General features: G+C 39.7%; 1 protein-coding gene across 4 annotated transcripts in view; it reads right to left on the bottom strand.

The window, feature by feature from the left end:
* PDE4D (phosphodiesterase 4D) overlaps window positions 1–18673 on the bottom strand; it is a gene marked incomplete at its 5' end in the record, with an annotated part of 1452651 nt that overhangs the window by 179651 nt on the left and 1254327 nt on the right. For all 4 annotated transcript variants that reach the window (XM_080803360.1, XM_080803363.1, XM_080803361.1 and 1 more), the window contains one exon: window positions 15639–15688. In XM_080803360.1, coding sequence (XP_080659486.1) covers window positions 15639–15688 — 50 coding nt within the window. The remainder of the gene's footprint in view (window positions 1–15638; window positions 15689–18673) is intronic.

The raw sequence follows: 18673 nt of genomic DNA, 5'->3' as shown, positions 1-18673 counted from the left end.
CCAAGCATTAGCTTCTTTTTTGGATAATCCAAAGACGTTCACTGAACACCCTAAAATGGACTTCACCTGTGGTGAGAGAGAACAATACTTACTAATGGTTTTTAAATGAACAAAAATGTGGTACAAATCAGTTTGAGTCTTATTATTATTTAAATGTGTAGCTGAGTACCAAGTCTCTCCACAAACACTTACAAATCTAATCTTTTTCTGTCTTCCTCCTTCTGGCTTCTTTCACTGTTTTTCCTCACATACAATCCTGTGAACTCCAGACTGGGAAGAGCGGTACTTTCCCATTTTCCCATATTTTAAATCTGCTGTAAAGTAAACATGAGCAAAATGTGTCTGAGGAATGTTTTATCAGACTATGGTTTTTATTTTGCTTTGTCCCAGCATATTAGTTTTTTTTTTTAAATTTTTTGCCCCATTTCAATGGTTTCTTTGATGTCTTGTTTTGACCAGCTGCTGAGCTTTTTGTGGCTGTCCATTTACATCACTTTAAAAAATGGTACATAAATGAAATTTGAACAAAATGAACAGTACTTTCACATTGTTTCAAAATCAAACATGTTCCTAAGGAATCTGATTTATGGCAGATGGAGAACAAAACCTTCCAGAGGGAGGGCTGTTAAATGAGTCTTAATTGCTTGCACATGAAAATATAGTGACTAAGATTGTGTGCACAATTAGGAATTTAAACATGTAGAAAAGAACTGGCCATGGAAACATTTTTGCAGGCATAGCTAGTTTGTATGAACACAGACAAAAGAAGACAAGTTAGTAAAGGAAAATAATTTCAAGAGAAATTTGGTTGTTTACTTCCTCCTTCTTTATGTCAAGCTTCCAATTGTAAAGATGATTCATTTACCTCTGAAACTCACTGTACACTCTAGAAAAAAAAAGTTTTATTCAAGAATTAGAATTTCTTTTTTAGTCCCCACTCTGTGCCAGATACTAGGCTTGGTGCTTATTCATTTCATTTAATCCTAACAGTAATTTTCTGAGATAGGTTGGTTATTGATCCACATTGTATAGATGGCAAGTAAGTTGCTTAAAGCAAAATGGCTAACAAGTGGCATAGCCACGCTTCTCTGTATTGACGGAATAAATCCAGAGCCATGCGCTGTCCCTTTCCCCCGCCCCAGCCTCCACCGTGCCAAGCTCTTCCCCCAGAAAAAGATACATACCTTACAAAAAAAAAGTAACCCTAAAGGTCTTCTACTTTCAGTATCTAGTCAAAATGCCTTCCTTGTGTTGAGTATATGGCATGGTGAGGTTGGGTTTTGGGCCAAAGTTAGTCAGGTCTGGAGTCGGGGGTTAGGACAGAAGATGGTAGGTTTAGACACAGAGGCCAGAGTGGGTTGGCTTCAGAAGCGCTGTCAGAGTGTGGGGTTCATGTGGAAGCATCTAGTCAAGAGATTCATGCCTTAGTGGCTGTGTTGGCAGTACCTGTGAGGGCAGTGAGGTTCTATCTGACTGGTTCTGTCACAATGTGTGGCCCTCAGTCTAGCTCCCCATGGCCTGGTGCTGTGCTCTCCTCCTCACCATAACACTGACACTCCAAATGAGTGCTCTGTGTAGTGCTCTACAGGGAGCTTCCATTTGTCTTCAGAGATTTAAGTCCATTTCATGCCTCTGATGGACTGAAATGCCTTTTCCAGTGGAATTCAAGTTCTCCTTCAGATTTTTTTTCTCCTTGGAAACCTTTACTTTCCTGGGATGGGGTATAGGCTGTTTCTAAGAGGGACTCTGATGAATGTCACTGTGTGATTATCCATAATTAAAATTCAAACAATGAACCTTCAAATAAACTCAGAAACCCAACTCATCCGTGTACTGGGGCTCTACTTACATGTTTTTCTTAGAAAGCTGAGAGGCTTAATAACAAACCCTCTCTATTATTCTGTATTCCTTAAAGTAAACTTAACTAGGTGCTGACTTACTAGACCACAGTCCACTTAGATTACTATTAAACAAAGATTATAGCAATGCAAATTATTCCTCACTTTCATTCCTGGTAAGCAAACCAGGAGCCACAGATTATGTGACCCTATGCAGAACTAAGCACAAAGGAAGTATCAATCAGTGGGTGTCAATCAAATGATCAGGCAGTCAAATCACTTTTCTCAGGGATATGTTAACGAACAGGTGCCATCCACATTTCTAGAACCTTAATATCATAAAGAGCAGCTTGCTGAGAAATATATTAGCAAAGTAAAGTGTGTTGGGCCAACCTTCTTATCTATAATCAATAATAATTTTTGACCCACCAACATTTATTTCCCTTTTTTAATGGTACCTTACTTCACTTCAGGAAATTATTTGGTGTCTCCACTGATAATTTTAATAGCAGCATAGGCCATAATGACCAAGTGCTTCCTATGTGCCATGCATTGTGCTGGGGTTTTTATAAATATCATCTCAACTTTCATGAGCTCCTTATGAGATAATTACTATTACTATGCCCACTTCAAAAACGAGGCACTTGAGGCTCTGGAGGGTTAAATGAAGTGTTTGAGGAGAAACATCTGTAAGCAGCACAGCTGAGATATAAATCCACATAATCTGGCCTCATAATTTACGCTCTTAGTACTACAGTATAATACATAGTCTGGAAGAACAGCCAGATGCCCCGTTCTCCTGTAGCCAAGACCGAGACCCAAACTCGACCAATGAGACCCCCTCCTGGCGTTTTACATGACACAGATGAACAAAGAAACTAAAAAAAGTTGCAGGAGGCTCATTGAGTTGCTCCTGCCATGAGAATTTCCCTCTATTTGTGCCTCTCCAGCACTCTGAAGATGAATTGTTTCCTTTAACCCTGATCCACCAGCCTCCCCACTAATACTACAGGAATTGGAAATTATTCCAATATTCTACTTTACTTAAGTAGACTGAATTTAATTTTACTAGTTTTTATTTTACATAAGTTAGCAGAGTTGGTTTTTACCCTGCAACCAAAGGATCACTGCTGGATACACCATCATCTAAGGGGAGGGAGAAGCCAGCCTAGGAGAGAATTGTATGAATCCTCAAAGAAGAGGATACTGAAGCATGGTTAAGTTCCCAGTGATAATGTGATAGACTCAGAAATACTGTGTGCCAAAATGTCATGTTGATTTTCTCTGCTGCCCTTTCTGTTGAAATGATGAGGGCTTGTTTCCCTCTCTAAGCCAGTGGGCTGGGACACGCCAGCCTCTCCTTTGTCTCCAGGACTTTGAGCAGTTTCCAGTGAATGGAACAGGCTTGGGAAGATCTTTAGAAAGAAACAGACTGCAAGGTATGACTGAAGAGGCAAGAAGACTTCTAAGGATCATTGCTTTCCCATCACAAATGGACAAGATTTCAGATGAAGCTAACTCTTTCAAAGTGTCCCCTGGAAAAACCTATCTATATGCTTATTCTGTATGTTGCCATCACTCTACAGTTCTGGGACATTGTCTTGGGAATGCCTCCCTTCGGAGTCCATGCCATATTACTTTCAAATGCCTCAAAAATGTCTTATCCCTTGGAATGGATTCATTTCTAGAATTATCCTGGTCCAGGCTATTCTGACATCCTATTTACTAACTATGGTTGGTAGTCATATTAGAAATAATATTTCTGGTCAAAAGTGAAGCATGACAGTAAACCAACCAGGTGGCTTTTTCCTAATACAGTCTATGAAATGAATTCTCTGTAAAACCATTTCTTCTCTCCCTCTCTCTCTCTCTCTTTTTTAAAAGATTTTATCAATTTATTTGAAGAAAGAGAGAAACACAAACAGAGGGAGCAGCAGACAGAGGGAGAGGGAGAAGCAGGCTGCCTGCTGAGCAGGGAGCCTGGAAGCGAGACTCCTTCCCAGGACACTGGAATCATGACCCAAGCCGAACACAGATGCTTAACCAACTGAGCCACCCAGGTGCCCTTCTAAAACCATTTCTAAATGCTCTCAGCAGGGGAAGCTGGGCTAAAAAAGGTACAGCTTACAAAGATAACTACTTTGAGGATCAACGTGAATAGCGTAATAGTGTCTATGGATAGTCTTATAGTGCTTTTCAATACGTAAGGCGTATTCTGCGTACCTTTTCAGTAGAAGCTAACATTCACTATTGCCAGACACTGTGCCAAATTTTCTACACACATTACCTTTTGTAATCTCAAAATCAGAAAGGTATTATTATAGTTACTCAGCACATTTTAACAGAAAAGACTCAGGGTATAGAGTAAGTTGTCTTAAGATCACAAAGTGGGTGAGCAGGAGAGCCAGCCATGAAACCCCAACATCCCGCTTTTTCTCCTCCAGGTTCTGACTTGTATATCAAATGAGCAAACAAAACTTACAACAGTTTGGAATTTTTTTACGAAATAAAAACCGGCTGGAAGAGAAAACCTAGGTCTATTTCTAGGTGAACACTTCTAGTTAAAGAGCCCATGCGCATAGTCGGTGACGTGAGGCATCTCAGAAGCCCACGTCTGCCCCTTACCTTCCAGCTCTCAGTTCCAGGGCCTTTTTCTGTTCCCTTCCCTACTGATGTGGGCAACATTTCTTCTTTTACTACTCTGTCTTCTACTTTCTCGTGCTGCAAAGTTTTCCCGAAGTTCATGAACTGGGTCCCCAGACCCCTTCTAGTCTGAGCTAAATAACAACGTAGACAGATTCCTGGTTCTCTAGAGAAAAGACCTCTCGTTCTGACTCATTTCTTCCTCCCTTATTTAGCTACTGACTCATTTATAAGCCCTCTGTTTTCTTTTAACTGAATGCTCTTCATCAATCAACAGGGCACATTTTATCTTTTTCAGCTCTGAGAACCTCTAGGAGGGTGATTCTAAAGCTCAGTGAAGGTATTTTATGCATGACTGGGTCCTCAGAGCCTACATAGTCTTTCACATCTCAGAAACAGAGAGGGAAAGAACAAAGCCAGGAGGGCACACAGAAATGAGGTTCTCCACGTGGACAACTCAGTGTGCAGCATGCAAATATCGGAAACATATCAGAAAGAAGAAAGAATAAGCACCCATTTGTGTTACCAGGCTTGAAAATACAGAGAACTACAAGTACTTCCAGAGCGCCCATTGTGCTGGGTAAGAACCACACAAAAAGGAGAGATAATACACTAAAAAGCACTGGATATTTAATCATTTAGAAATATCTAGAGGAAGTGCATCTGGGGGAAGAGGGAGGTAAGGAATTTCATGGCTAGAAAAAGAAGCCAAGAAAATGATAATGCGTATGAAGAGCCTACACTGAATCTAAAATAAAGAGATCATGAATCTCATCACTCTGTAGAAACTGTTGTTTCAGGGGTTAATAGTGAGTGGTCCTAGAAGCAAGGGGAGTGCGGACTTCCAAGCACTGTCTTGCTCCCGACATTCTATTTAAATTTTTTTAGAGATTTATTTGTTTATCTTAGAGAGACAGAGAGTGGGTGAGGCAGAGGGCAGGGGAGAGAGAACCCCAAGCAGACCCCATGCCCAGTGCATGGAGCCCAATGTGGGGTTCGATCCCAGGACCCTGAGATCCTGACCTGAGCTGAAGCCAACAATCAGAAGCTTCATTCACTGTGCCACCCAGGCACCTGTGCCCCCAAACTTCTGGCATACTCCATCTGAGGCACTTCTCCCACAGCCCATGCAGCATTTTCCCAATGAAAATTCCTGCCCTAGGTACTCTCACCAAAATAGGAACTTCAGAGGAGTCAGGAAGAGGACTGTGGGAATTAAGGAATGCTCGAGGAATTCTATATCCCCGGCAGGAATTCTTCCCTTAGCTTATGTCACTGAGTTCTTCAGGTTTCCCAAAGGTTTCTCTGTATCCATAGACCTTAGCCATCCTCTCGCCCTACTCTCCACTCATACCCATTCAGTAAAAGGACCATATAAATTCATTTTCTGCTCTCCCCTAAAAATAAAAAAAGAAGAAGAAAAGAAATTCCCAGGGAGTAACTCTCCTAGGGGAGAGGCAGATGACAATAGATTGTGTGGGTTTTTTTGTGCACGTATCAATAAATCTTAAGAAGAGAAACCTTAAGGACATGCTTTAAGTCAGCTATAACCTATACTTTGTCATTTGTAGCTATTTATCGGATTCTCATAAGATTTAAAGGAGATTATGCATGTAGAGTCTTTAGTACATATTAAATGTCAGAAAATGTTACCTTTTATTAATATTAGTAGTCATGATATATCCAATGGATTTTTAAAAAAACATTTTCTGAGATGGTGAAAGAAGGCTGCTAGAAGCGAGCTCCCCATTGATTCACGGACTCAAACAATTCAGTGTTTCACCAGTAAAATTTGGGAAGTTAGACTCAAAGGAATTTTCATTACTTTGCCCCACCACAGTAATGCATTTCTGAGTAGACCTAAAATATTCTCTAAGGCATACATGGGTGGGAAGCACTTTGTGGGTAAAGGGAGAGACTTAAGAATGCAGCTTTTGTTCTTTCTTTCATTTTTTTTTTTTTAAAGGAAATTTGGTACTGTGTCTAAGAAGACAAAAAGGATACAGTTACTAAACATAACATTTCCCAAACCTGCCCCCCACCCGCATACACAAACATGGACTGGATCCTTCATTTTCTTCTAGATGAGCAAGCTGAACTATTAAAATCTTGTACACATTTCGAGAGATAACAGCGATGACAGCCCAGTGATGACGACCGTGATGACGTGGTTTGCGCTGATAATAATATCACCTTGTCTTTCCTTCCTAATCACACAGGACTTCACACATAGTATCTTATTTATCCTAGACTGCATTGTTACATGGGGGTGTGGATGTCACTAACACACTTTCCAGAAAGACAGTGATATTACAGCAAATTATGAGCAACCCCATGACAATGCTGTACGTGGGCACTCTTACCTGCATCAGTCAGTATTCCATTATGACCCCAGATTTGGCTGGTCCAAGGTCCACCTGGGAGCACTCATTAATAATAAAGGTCGTAAACCTTATCCCAAAGACTCTGTTGTGGACTGTCTGGAAATTCGTGCTTTGACGTTTGTTTTCCACCATCCCCTGGTGATGTGGTCAGGTGGCTTTGGGAAATACTGTCCTTTTAAAACTCAGGGCAGTAAGGAAGGGATACTGGCTGCAGGGAACTTGGGTGACATTCAGATCCTATCTTTGGTGGTAGTTTTGGTGATCACTGGGAGGATAATGGAACAGTCCTGCCACAGGTGTCACAAGCTCAGTATCAACAGACACAGTACTGTCCTATCCAGGGATATTGTTATTTGAAAATACAGTTTATTCTTCACTGTGGCTCCCTAATACTGAAATATCATTAAGCAGCCTCTCATTGGTGCCTTTTCCAGGTGGGGAGAAGCAAACAGACAACTGAGACCTGAGAAATACTTGCATGTTTGTCACTAGCTTCTATGTAATATAGTAAAGCTATCTGCCTTTGCTTCTTACTAGTCAACAGCTAAGAAATGTCTTAAATTAATGTTATATGTGATTAAAATGTGTTAAATGTGTGCTTAATGCCCATTTAGCACTTTATCATGTACTCTTTAAAATAGAAGTATTTTTACAAGACTAAACTTTTCTAATAAATGATTTAAAAACCTTTTTATTATAGGATTTTTTATACCTAAATAGAATTTATATATTATTTAGCATCTGGGGTTGTTTTCCATCTTTGATGGATATATACATGTGCTATGGTGAACATCTGTATATATGACTAAAGCTTTCCCGTCTTTTCTCATCACTCCTCAAGTTAATCAACTGCCAATTCTTCTCAAGTTGGTCTCTGGAAAGAGCTGTGGCTCCACCCCCTCATCTTCACTGGCCACAGCAACAACCTGAGTTCAGAGCTGCATTATCTTTAGCATGAACTTGACAGTAACAGCCTCCTATTAGTATGGTGCTGCCTCTGCTCTCTGTTTTTCCGTCTGTTTCCATTTCATTTCATTTTTTTCTTTCTTTCGTTCTTTTTTTTTTTTTTTTTGGATGGGGGTGAGGGGAAGGGTAGAGGAAGAGGAAGAGAATTTTAAGCAGCTTCTGCATGGGGTGGGTATGGGGCCTGATCTCACAATCCTGAGATCAAGACCTGAGCCAAAATCAAGAATTGGATGCTTGATGGACTGGGCCATCCAGGTGTCCCTTTTTCAGTCTGTTCTCTTTACTGCTCCCAACATTGTCATTTTAAGACACACACTTGCTTCTCTGCACAGACATGATTGATGATTTTCTCTTGTCCTATAGAATAAAGTCCACCATGAACACTGGCTTCTAATAATCTTCATACCACTGCCCTAATCTTCTCCTGCAGCCTCCTATTTGGTTGGTCCATACATTTTTGACTCTTTGTCCTTTACTGTCTGCAGTCCCCTGATCTAACAGGCATTCCATGTTTCCACGTCTTACTCCTGCTGGTCCCCTGGGCTCAAGTGACCATCCCCTAACTATAGGCATAACTCTATGTTCTTCAAAGCTCAGCAGGAAGCTTTAAAGAACATGTACAGGTAGTACATGTATAGTACATGTATTTGAAGTTTCTTCAATCATGGCCCTTCACTTGCACATAATTATTCATGATTTCTTCTCCCCTTGACTGTGAATTCCCTGATGCCAGCAGTCACATTTTACTCATCTCTTGATCTCCAACCCCTACCTTATTGCAGGCCATATAGAAGGTGCACAGAAAATATTTGTTCACCAACTGGCTAATAGTAATAATAATAAAATTACAGCATTTACAGTACCTACGACTTGTTGAATACATTCTGGGACCCAATCACTGACTTAGGATTTACTGATAAGAAAATAAATGCTTAGAGAACTTAACTGACCACAATTATGCAGCTAATATAAGGAAAGCTAGAGTTTTGACCTATATGGTTTGACTCATAATGTCTTTATTGTGCTAAATGAATATGCAATCTCATTTAATTATGCCATTTAAAGTTATAACAAAATACTCAGAGCAGATATTCAGGCAATAGAGATTCAATTAATTATTTTTCCCATGATTATGCATTTGTTTTCACTGTTTAAAAAACCAAGTATGATGTCAATTAATTCCTGGTTGAAAAGTCACTGTGTCAGACATTTTTCTGTGTTTATGTATGTATGTATGTGTGTGTGTGTATATATATATTCTACTAATGTATATAAGGCTAAAGAAAAGCAAAGTAAGTTAGCTTATAAGAAAGAAAGCAGGGGTGCCTGGGTGGCTCAGTGGGTTAAAGCCTCTGCCTTCGCCTCAGGTCATGATCCCAGGGTCCTGGGATTGAGCCCCGCATTGAGCTCTCTACTCCGTAGGGAGCCTGCTTCTCTTCCTCTCTCTCTCTGCCTGCCTCTCTGCCTACTTGTGATTTCTGTCTGTCAAATAAATAAATAAAATCTTAAAAAAAAGGAAAGAAAAAAAGCAAGCAGACCTTTACACCTCTAAAATATTATAACAGTTATATAGTCATATTTCCACGCATTTAAGCAAAACTTTTAGTTTGATGCTTTTTGCAGTAAAGTCTTTTAATTTTTGAAAAGTAAACTTCTTTGACTTAAAATGAATTATTTATTTATTTATTTATTTTTGAATTATTTATTTATTTTTAAAAGACTTTATTTATTTATTTGCGAGAGAGAGAGAGAGAGAGAGTGTGAGTAGGAGTAGGAGCAGAGGGAGAGGGACAAGCAGACTCTGCACCAAGTACAGAGCCCGACATAGGGCTCAATCTCACAACCCCAAGATCATGACCTGAACTGAAATCAAGAGTCAAATGCTTAACTGACTGAGCCCCCCCAGGCACCCCTGACTTAAAAAAATTTTAAACACTCAGTAGTCATTAGATATATTAAGTGTAAAAGTAAAATAAGCAAAAAACTTCCTAAATATTCAATATACAAACACTCACATACACAATCTTCATCAATTTTTCATTCAAGCTACTAAACCACATGTACTCAGCATTTTTCAAATCACATTCCTAAAAAAGCTAACTGAGCTCTCATTTTTGGCTCTTATTAGAGTCTTGTTACAATCTGCTTTTATTAAAAGAAAGGGGGGAAAAGGAACTACATGATGAAGCAGTGGCTGATACTTGTTGATGAGGACTTCTATGGACCAGCTCGGTCCTCCTGTTCCTCCAAGCACACTGCCCTGTCACACATTTTAGCTCAATGTCTCTTTGGGCCTTGCTCTGCTATACCTCTTTTGCTTTCTTCATGCAGATCTTGCTTTCAATTATTATCTGTTATATTACATATATTTCTTTTTGTATTATAAACACTACTATTTCTCTCTCTCTCTCTCTCACACACACACACACACACGCAGACTTAAAAGGACCTAAGTACTTGGTATCATTATTTTTACCATAAAATAGTTTCTTGGTTTCTTTTCTTTAATAAGCTCAGAATATTAAGTGATTGGTCCAGATAATAGCACAATAATTGTTCCAGTTAAATATCTTTGTTCCTTTCCCTTGGTTGTTGGGACTTTAGCAACAGCTTTGTGCTTTAGAAGAACAATAAATGTACAAGGATAAGTTTCTTCTCATTGTGTTTTGACTGGTTAGTACTATTTGGATAATTTTACTTTTTAAATCCTCTACTTAACAACTGTCTAAATTCTATCCAGAACACACTCATTTTTTTTCAGGAGCTGTGAATATTCAAGACGAGAAAATATGAAGTGGAGTGGAGACTTTCACCAAATATTTTTTGGACTAAAACCCATTTTGTTTTATGCTTGTCACTGCATCACCCTTACAGGTAAAAGGCAAGCAAATATATTTATTGCTTGGAGAGAAAAGCTTGTATTTTCTAAAATCTCAAGTCTTTTGCCTTAGACCACCCAGGCTCTACTTACCTGATGGCCTATAAGTTACAGTCAGTAAATATAATCAAAACAGCTATAAATATAAAGACCTCTCTAGTGAGAAGATGGAACATGATATTTTCTAATTTTCAAGTTTATATACAAGAAATACAATGCTCTCTCTATCGCTCAGAATAATATCATCATCACAATAATATCCTTTAATTCTTCTTTTACTTTTCCCAGATATACACTTCTGTGGTGGGTCTGAAGGCTACCCTACTAAGATGGATAATTTTACAGGGGTGAGAGAAGGCCCCTGGCCTCAGAAATATTCATTCTTGGATCTATGTCTAAGTATCATTTGCTCTTACAAGTTCACAGTGTTCTCATTTTTATTTAAGAGAGAGAGAATGAGTGGGAGGGGCAGAGGGAGAGGGAGAGAGAACCCGAAGCAGACTCCATGCTGCACACAGAGCCCACTGCAGGGCTGGATCTCATGACTCTGAGCTCATGACCTAAGCTGAAATCAAGAGTCAGATGCATAACCAATTGGGCCACCCAGGCGCCCCTCAGTTTTCTTATCTTTACAACAGAGCAGCTTAAATAAAATTTCCCCGAGTTACATTCGCATTTGAAACCTTAACTTGAAAATGATTAAATAAAACAATTGAAAATATGGAAATTAGAAACATAGTAAAACATAGTAAAAATTGATATTGTAAAGACATGACAAGGTTTTATGAGATGACTTTTCCTTAGTTAACATTGTTTGAAAACGAAATGTTCAAAAGGACTAATTATGTCCAAAGAGAGACATGGCTGTACTCCTGCCCAATACAGAACAGCACGATCTGGTGATGGCTTGGGGATCCCTGATACTTTGCTGCCCCCTCATGTTTCAACACACTCTTGAGTTCTATTCTTTATTGCCTCTCAGGATCTATGCAGGTAATAGAAGGTTTCCTAAAAATGTCCTGTTGTTACTATTTAAAAACAATCATAAATGAAATGTTCCAGAGAAGCTGACACGGCATCACTGTCTTCCTCCTCTACCCTCTGTTTTCAAATTAGTTTTAAGAATAACATCAAAAATGCCAAGCATGGGGGCGCCTGGGTGGCTCAGTGGGTTGGGCCTCTGCCTTCGGCTCAGGTCATGATCTCAGGGTCCTGGGATCGAGCCTCACATCGGGCTCTCTGCTCGGCGAGGAGCCTGCTTCCTCACCTCTCTCTCTCTGCCTATTTGTGATCTCTCTCTGTCAAATAAATAAATAAAATCTTAAAAAAAAAAAAAAAATGCCAAGCATGGATCAGTGTTGCAGGAAGAAGCACTTGGTGAGTTATTCATCACCTGCTGACTTCTGGTGTTTGTCTAACTTATCTCCCTGAGTTTCTTCCACAGCATTGAGAGCTAGCTAATCATGGCCCCATTCTTCAAATGAGGGAGATAAGCTTTGCACTCCAGCTCCAAATGCTACACACCCTGTTTCTGTTACATCGTAATAAAGAACAAAACAGCTATTTAGTATTAAGACTCTTTTATAAATGTACACTTGGAAACTTTTTTTTTGAAAAAAAAATGGTGACATCATTTTAGAACTATGTATTTACCTATTAGGTATGAAAAAAAACCTGCCAAGTGATTTACATGCTTTAACTCTAATGATACAAAAATCAAACTCTCCTAGTTTTAAAACATATCAATTGGAATAACCTCAAAAGGGAAAAGGGTATTCTAAGTTCTATGGAAGAAAACTTTCGAAAACATAGCATGACATATGTAGACCGTCAAAGTTCTAACCTCTTCTTTAAAAAAAAAAAAAAATCCGTTGATTTATGGAAAAGTTAAAGAGAGTTCACTATTTTCCTTCAAAGAGCTATGACTCCAATGTAAGTTCTTTAATTTTGAAAATGATTCTGAACCACACTTTCCTGCCCAGATCACAAAAGCACCGATATCTGTGGCAGTGAGGAGAGGAAGAGAGAGAGCACTGGGAGCAATGGGAGGGCCCGTTTTTGACAGGCACCAAGGAAGTATGTCCCTTTTGACCATTTGTGGGGAGTTCCATATTATGCAGCTCCCCTGCAACCTTTCTCTCATTCTTTCCTTTTTTCATCTCTCTGCCCTATTCTTTCTATCATCCCTAGTTCTACATCAACAGAATAAAGACTAGGGCAAAGTGAAAGAGAAAATGATGCACTGAGTGCCTACTCTGTGAAGTACTATGCTAAGAGAATCCACATGTGAACTCATTTAATTTGGCAATAACTGTATGACATATGATAACCAATTTATAAGTGGGGAAACTGAGGCAGAGAAAGGTATGTGGCCTGCCCACGGCCAAGCAGCCACCATGGTAGAGCACGATTTGAATTCTAGATAGGTAAAGCACCCATGCTGCACAATTCCAGAGACTTCCGTCAGTGATGTTCTACAGGGTTGCCCCCCCAGGGACCCTTGGAGCTGTCTCCACAGCGGCCTTTTGGACCCCCTCAAGGACTTTGCCATGTGCTATAGCTTTCCTCTAAATCCTCAACAAAACATTGAAGAAGGTCAAGTTCATTGTATGGGATGCCCCACTGACTCTTTTTAACACTCTTCCCTACCCTTCCCAGGACTGCCATAGAGGTGTAGCGGGGTTCCAACAAAAGGGGGAGTGAACATGGCAGGTAGGACCTGAACAGTCAGGTGCTAAGGGAGGGAATTCACTTTTCTGTGTGTCTCACCTTTTACTTCTGTCGAAGTTTATGTTCTTAAGGGCCCACTTTCCCAGAATGTGCTCGGAGAAAGGAATCTTTCCCTCTTATTGCCTTCATCACCGTACCCTCCATTCCACTTTTCCACCTTGGTTCACTAGGCTGGGGCAAGGAAAAAGACTTCCATTTTCTAGCTAATTTCCTGGTGTGCTTTGTGATGAACACAGCTGCACGAAGCAGTTAATGACATCAATTAGCTTCCTTTCCTAGGTAAGGTATTTCTGTAGCCCCCATTGTCCCTAGGCCCCAGGTCAGAAGCTTGTGGGTACAAATGAGGCCATGTTAACCTTAATTCCCAGATTTCAGTTCCCTCTGGTATTGTTCCTGGGCCTCAATACTATGTGAACATTTCTGGGAACTTCTAGAGGGTCTCTCACATGTGTTTAAGACAAAGTCTGTGCCCTTGGAGTGCAATTACTCTCCATTTAATCACTTCCAGGCATCTGCCAGGGTGGCTGGACAGCTGCCTGGACCGCTGACCACCCACCACTTCTTGATGGACACAACCATCTCCACTGGGACCTGCAGCTGCTCTTTGGGGAGGATGCTCCTGGGGGGCTGGCTCCTATGTGACCTCAAGCTACAAAAGCTTTCAGGAACCAAAATAGCACCACATTCTGCTCAAACCACAATGTCAGAGTCCTGTCTATGGCAAAAATAGCAGGGGTGGGAGGATGGCCCCTCCTCATCAGGGGTCAGATGTAGGGCCCAGAGCAGGGCTGTGGACAAGCTTGTATGCAGTCTCTCACAGTAGAGTATCCAGCTGTCTGCCCACAAAGATTGGCCTGCTTGTCCCTCAACATAAAAGTCAAGTGTACAGAGACAAAGCCACTCACTTCTACAGCCCTATCTCAGTGTAGGCTAGGCTCATTGACACTGAATTTGGCTTTCTGCAAAGAAATTTGTTAGTCAAAGATCTTATTCTGATATATAGGAACTTCAGTTATTGTCCATCTCTCAACCAATGACAAAGAAGAAAACTGGTGGACCAGGCATACACTATGAAATGACAGTGGAAAATCATTACCAATAAAGTCTTGAAAGATAACCATGGGAAAGAGAATCAACAATTTAATATCCATTGAAGTACAAATCCCACTCAAGAGACACTACAAAAAGAACTACATTACCAACTATTCCAGAATCAACTCTGAGGTAGTGACCACAAAGGAGACCAGAGGAAAAGTGCTGACCTGAACAGTGAAGTTAACTTTCAAGCAAAGTTTTCTCCCTAATAACTTAATGAGGAGCTCTCAGAATATTCTGAATTGGAGTCCAAGGAAGGCACTTGAATCAAATAAAGTATTGGTCTAATTTGGAGACTATGTTATTTTTCTTCTGGTATTAATTCTAGAAAACATAGGTTTGCTTTTCCAGGCAATTATTTTAATGAATCAATTGGGGTTTCAAGAAATGATTAAATGAGTTCAATTTGGTTTCAGGTTCAGCAAAATGAGATCATTTGTTCTGTTTTTGGTTCTGTTGAGGTCAAGTCCTGTGTCCAAAATAGACTAATAGGAATTGGGACAAATTTTTTTTTTTCTCTCTTTATGTCCATCGTCCTACCTTCCCCTCTTCTTCTCCAAACATCTGTTCTTTTGATCTCACTGAACTTTGCTATGTTGTATAATTACTTCTCTCCCCTCTCAAAGTAAATTTCTTCTCAATTCTGAGTCCCAATCAGAACTATTGGAATGGGGTTCCTTCTTACACACAACTGGGATATCAATTAACCAGGAAGGTCCCTTTTATTTATGCTTTCACTTTCATTAAACCAAACTACCACACATTAATATCATGCTGGTAGCATAAGCCTGGAAACAACACAGTCAACATTTGGAAGGTAACACTATCTCTTAAAATACAAATGCCCAGAGCAATGTTAAACTTAGCACAAGCACAGATTTAAATGGTTTTTAAAAATGGCACATCAGTAAAGATTTCCCAAGTAATAGCTTTAAATGGACAACTTTTGGGCTCAATGAGACAAATGATAATAGAGAGAAAAAGGATCAATTTCTTTAAAATTATAGAATTGCAATATAAAATTGGTGCTAGTCTTATGCTGAACCTTGGAAGGTAGGGTTTCTTTCTAGATGTAATAAGAGTAAGCTACTAGATCTTCCTTACCTGTTATGGTGGCTTTGTTGATGGATGGTTGGTTGCACATGGGTGATCTTCTGACAGAGAGAGAAAAGTACAAAGCAGTAAATATGTGGTGCATGTTAACTGGAGGACTCTCTGAGTCATTTCACACATATCATTTTAATTTAAAGAATTATTTTTTAAGCTAGGACGTCCAAAAGAAGACTTCTTTCAGATTAGCCACTCAAGTTCCCAGGCACCCTTTGCTCTATAGTTCAGATCATACATATCAAAGAAGAAAACAGTTAAATCTCACAATGATAGACTTCTGGGGAAATAAAGCTGAAGTAAATGTCAAAGGGACATGACAGAGGAGGACGTTCCTACTGACTGACTGGGTTCCCTTAAACCAGGGCTTACAGAGCAAACACAGACTCGGTGAATCCAAAAAAGTCAATCTACAAGTCGTTTCCCAATTATGGTGATGAGAAACTTTTATTTTTGGCACAAATTCTCAGAAGTGAATGACTCCTTGTAAACTGTATTACAATTAGAGAAGTCATTGAAACCCTTTCCTTTCTCTTTCCTCACACTGAGAACCAGCTCTGATGCATTTGTTAGAGAGGTATATTAATGTTTTGTCCAAATAGATGCTACAGAGGCTTTAGAAATACTATAAATTAAAAGTACTTAAAAGATTCTATCTTGTGTTCTCTAAGTTTTCAGATGTTTCCCAAGTTTCACAAGTTGATTATAAACCCCTTGACCTAAAAAGCCCCTGCTATAAAACTAACGTATTCTCTACAGAGCCCAGAGCAATGTATCCAGTATTCAATCAATGCTTAATAAATTACATTGAAAAGAATATAATTTATGAAATGCAACTTTAGAAAGTTGTTCCTTACAATTGGAAGCTTTAAAAATATTGCACAGTGATCTTTTACACTTACCCAGCACTTACTAAACACTTACTGTGTGTCAGACAGTGTGCTAAGTGAGCACTTAAGATGGATATTCTACTTTGATCCTCAAAAGAAAGCTTAAGGCAAGTAAACTCACTGTTTCAATTTTACCAGTGAGGAAAATAAAGCTTGGGAAGTTGAATCACTTGTTCAGAGCAAGAGAGCTGCGATGTGAACTAAAGCAGTGGGATTCCAGGGCCAGCGCTCTGCTATACTGTCTTACTTTTAGGATGTTTTTGGGGAAACTGGACTAAGAGCCACGCATCTGTGCAAATGGCAGGCCCCTGAAAAGCCGTGTTCACACCTACTCTTCTGAGATGACAAATCTCTTGACTGGGAAGTGCAATCTAGTATTTTGTAAATTCTCATTGCCTTGGTTCCAGTCAGTATCTGGCTCTGTCTTATTGCTCTTAAGTTTATTGATGTCAGTTTGGGACTGAAGTTTTTGTGTTTGACTGGAAATGCATCAAAGTCGATTATGAAATTATTTTAGTTTTTATTAGTGAATGAGATAAGGAAATTTGAAACTTGATTAATGCTTCATAAAACAGGAAGTTTAATGCTTTAAATTGCTACTCTGAAATAGATCTGATCTCTATATAATATAGTTATCTTGCTGAGAGTGTATTATTTAAATAGTTTATAGCTTAATTTAGTTCTTGTTCTGTGAAAATTTAGGACACATATTATCTGAAAACAGTATCAAATGAACAGTCCTAAACTTTTCTACTATTTTGGAAAACCAAATTATTGACTTGTTGTTTGTTTTCTCCTCTTAATGTCAATCCTACAACCTGGAGACTTGATATTTCAACATGCAATGACAAGCAGAAAATATTAATCATTTGATAAATGATTTTATGAAGAACAAGCCAGAAATCATCTGGAATTGAAAATCTCAAAGGCATGAAAGAGGAAGGTGACAGGATCCAATAGTAGGCTAGCAAAGTCAGCAACGCACATTTGAGTACCCACAGGTGCTAGGCTTCGCTTGCATTCTTCCTGAATGGACTCCCTTCCTGGAGCAAACAAAAAGGGTGGATTGTGCAAGGTAGCACATGCCTTCCATAAAATCCATGGGTCAGCTTGGAAATGTTTTAGTGGCACTGTAAGTATCCAGCAGGGAAAATTCTGATCCCCTCATGGTCATCATGTGATGGGTCAGAGTTATGACCACTTCACCGTCACTGAGCACAGCAGAGTTTAACTGTGTGTAGACTGAATCCTACTATTCCGATACCTGAAGAGGTTGGTTTGATTTGAATCAGTAAAGGAGGTACAAATCTGCATTAACACAAAGAGAGACCACAAAGGCCTTTACTTAGAGTCTATCAGCTATTATTGTTTGGTTAGATGTTACTGGGCATACAGTAAGTCAAATTTAGGCATAAATTATGGGTTTCTATCCTCCTCTAGCTGGTCTTTTCCCTCTAAAATCTGTCTTGTCCTTGTAAATCAGTTGAAAACTGTTGTTTTACAAGGAATGGGCTGTAAGTCATCTCTTTAGAGACAGAAGGCCAGGGTGATGACTTCACACCTGTCTGGTCAACTGCTTGCCTGCCACAGGTTTAGATGCTGACACCTACATGACCATGTCTGAAAGAAGGGTAAAGGCATTATACAGTTTCTTGTTTGCTTTTTAAAGGTCTTGACTGAATTTCCTGGATATTTGGGACTGAAAAGTTTGGGAGTGACACCAGTAATCTCATGCCTCCTGTGAGGCTGAGACTTTCTAAAGAGGAGGTGACCTTACCTACAAGTTACTGAATGCCAAAAGCCCCACGAGGCTGTTGAGGTCAGGGTGGTATTTTATGGCCATGGAGCACAGAAGACATGTTTGGTTATGAACAAGTACCTCAAGTGCACCCTCCAATTCCATGTGCTACATTATCAGTTCATTCTTCCAGCCAACAAGTACATGCAGAGTGATTTCTCTGTGCTGGGTATTATGCCAGGGCTACACATGTGAGGCTACACATGTAAGGCTCACTGCAGACAGACGTTCTTAAGGTGCACTTGGACAAGTAAGTAGGCATGCAGAGCACAGAGGGATCTATGTTAACATAGAAGCTGGGTGAAGGATGTAATCGGACAGAGATGTAAAGGCATACCATCAAG

Source organism: Martes martes, assembly GCF_963455335.1.
Source record: "Martes martes genome assembly, chromosome: 5".
Taxonomy (NCBI): Eukaryota; Metazoa; Chordata; class Mammalia; order Carnivora; family Mustelidae; genus Martes; species Martes martes.
This window is presented reverse-complemented; position numbering and strand designations above follow the sequence as displayed.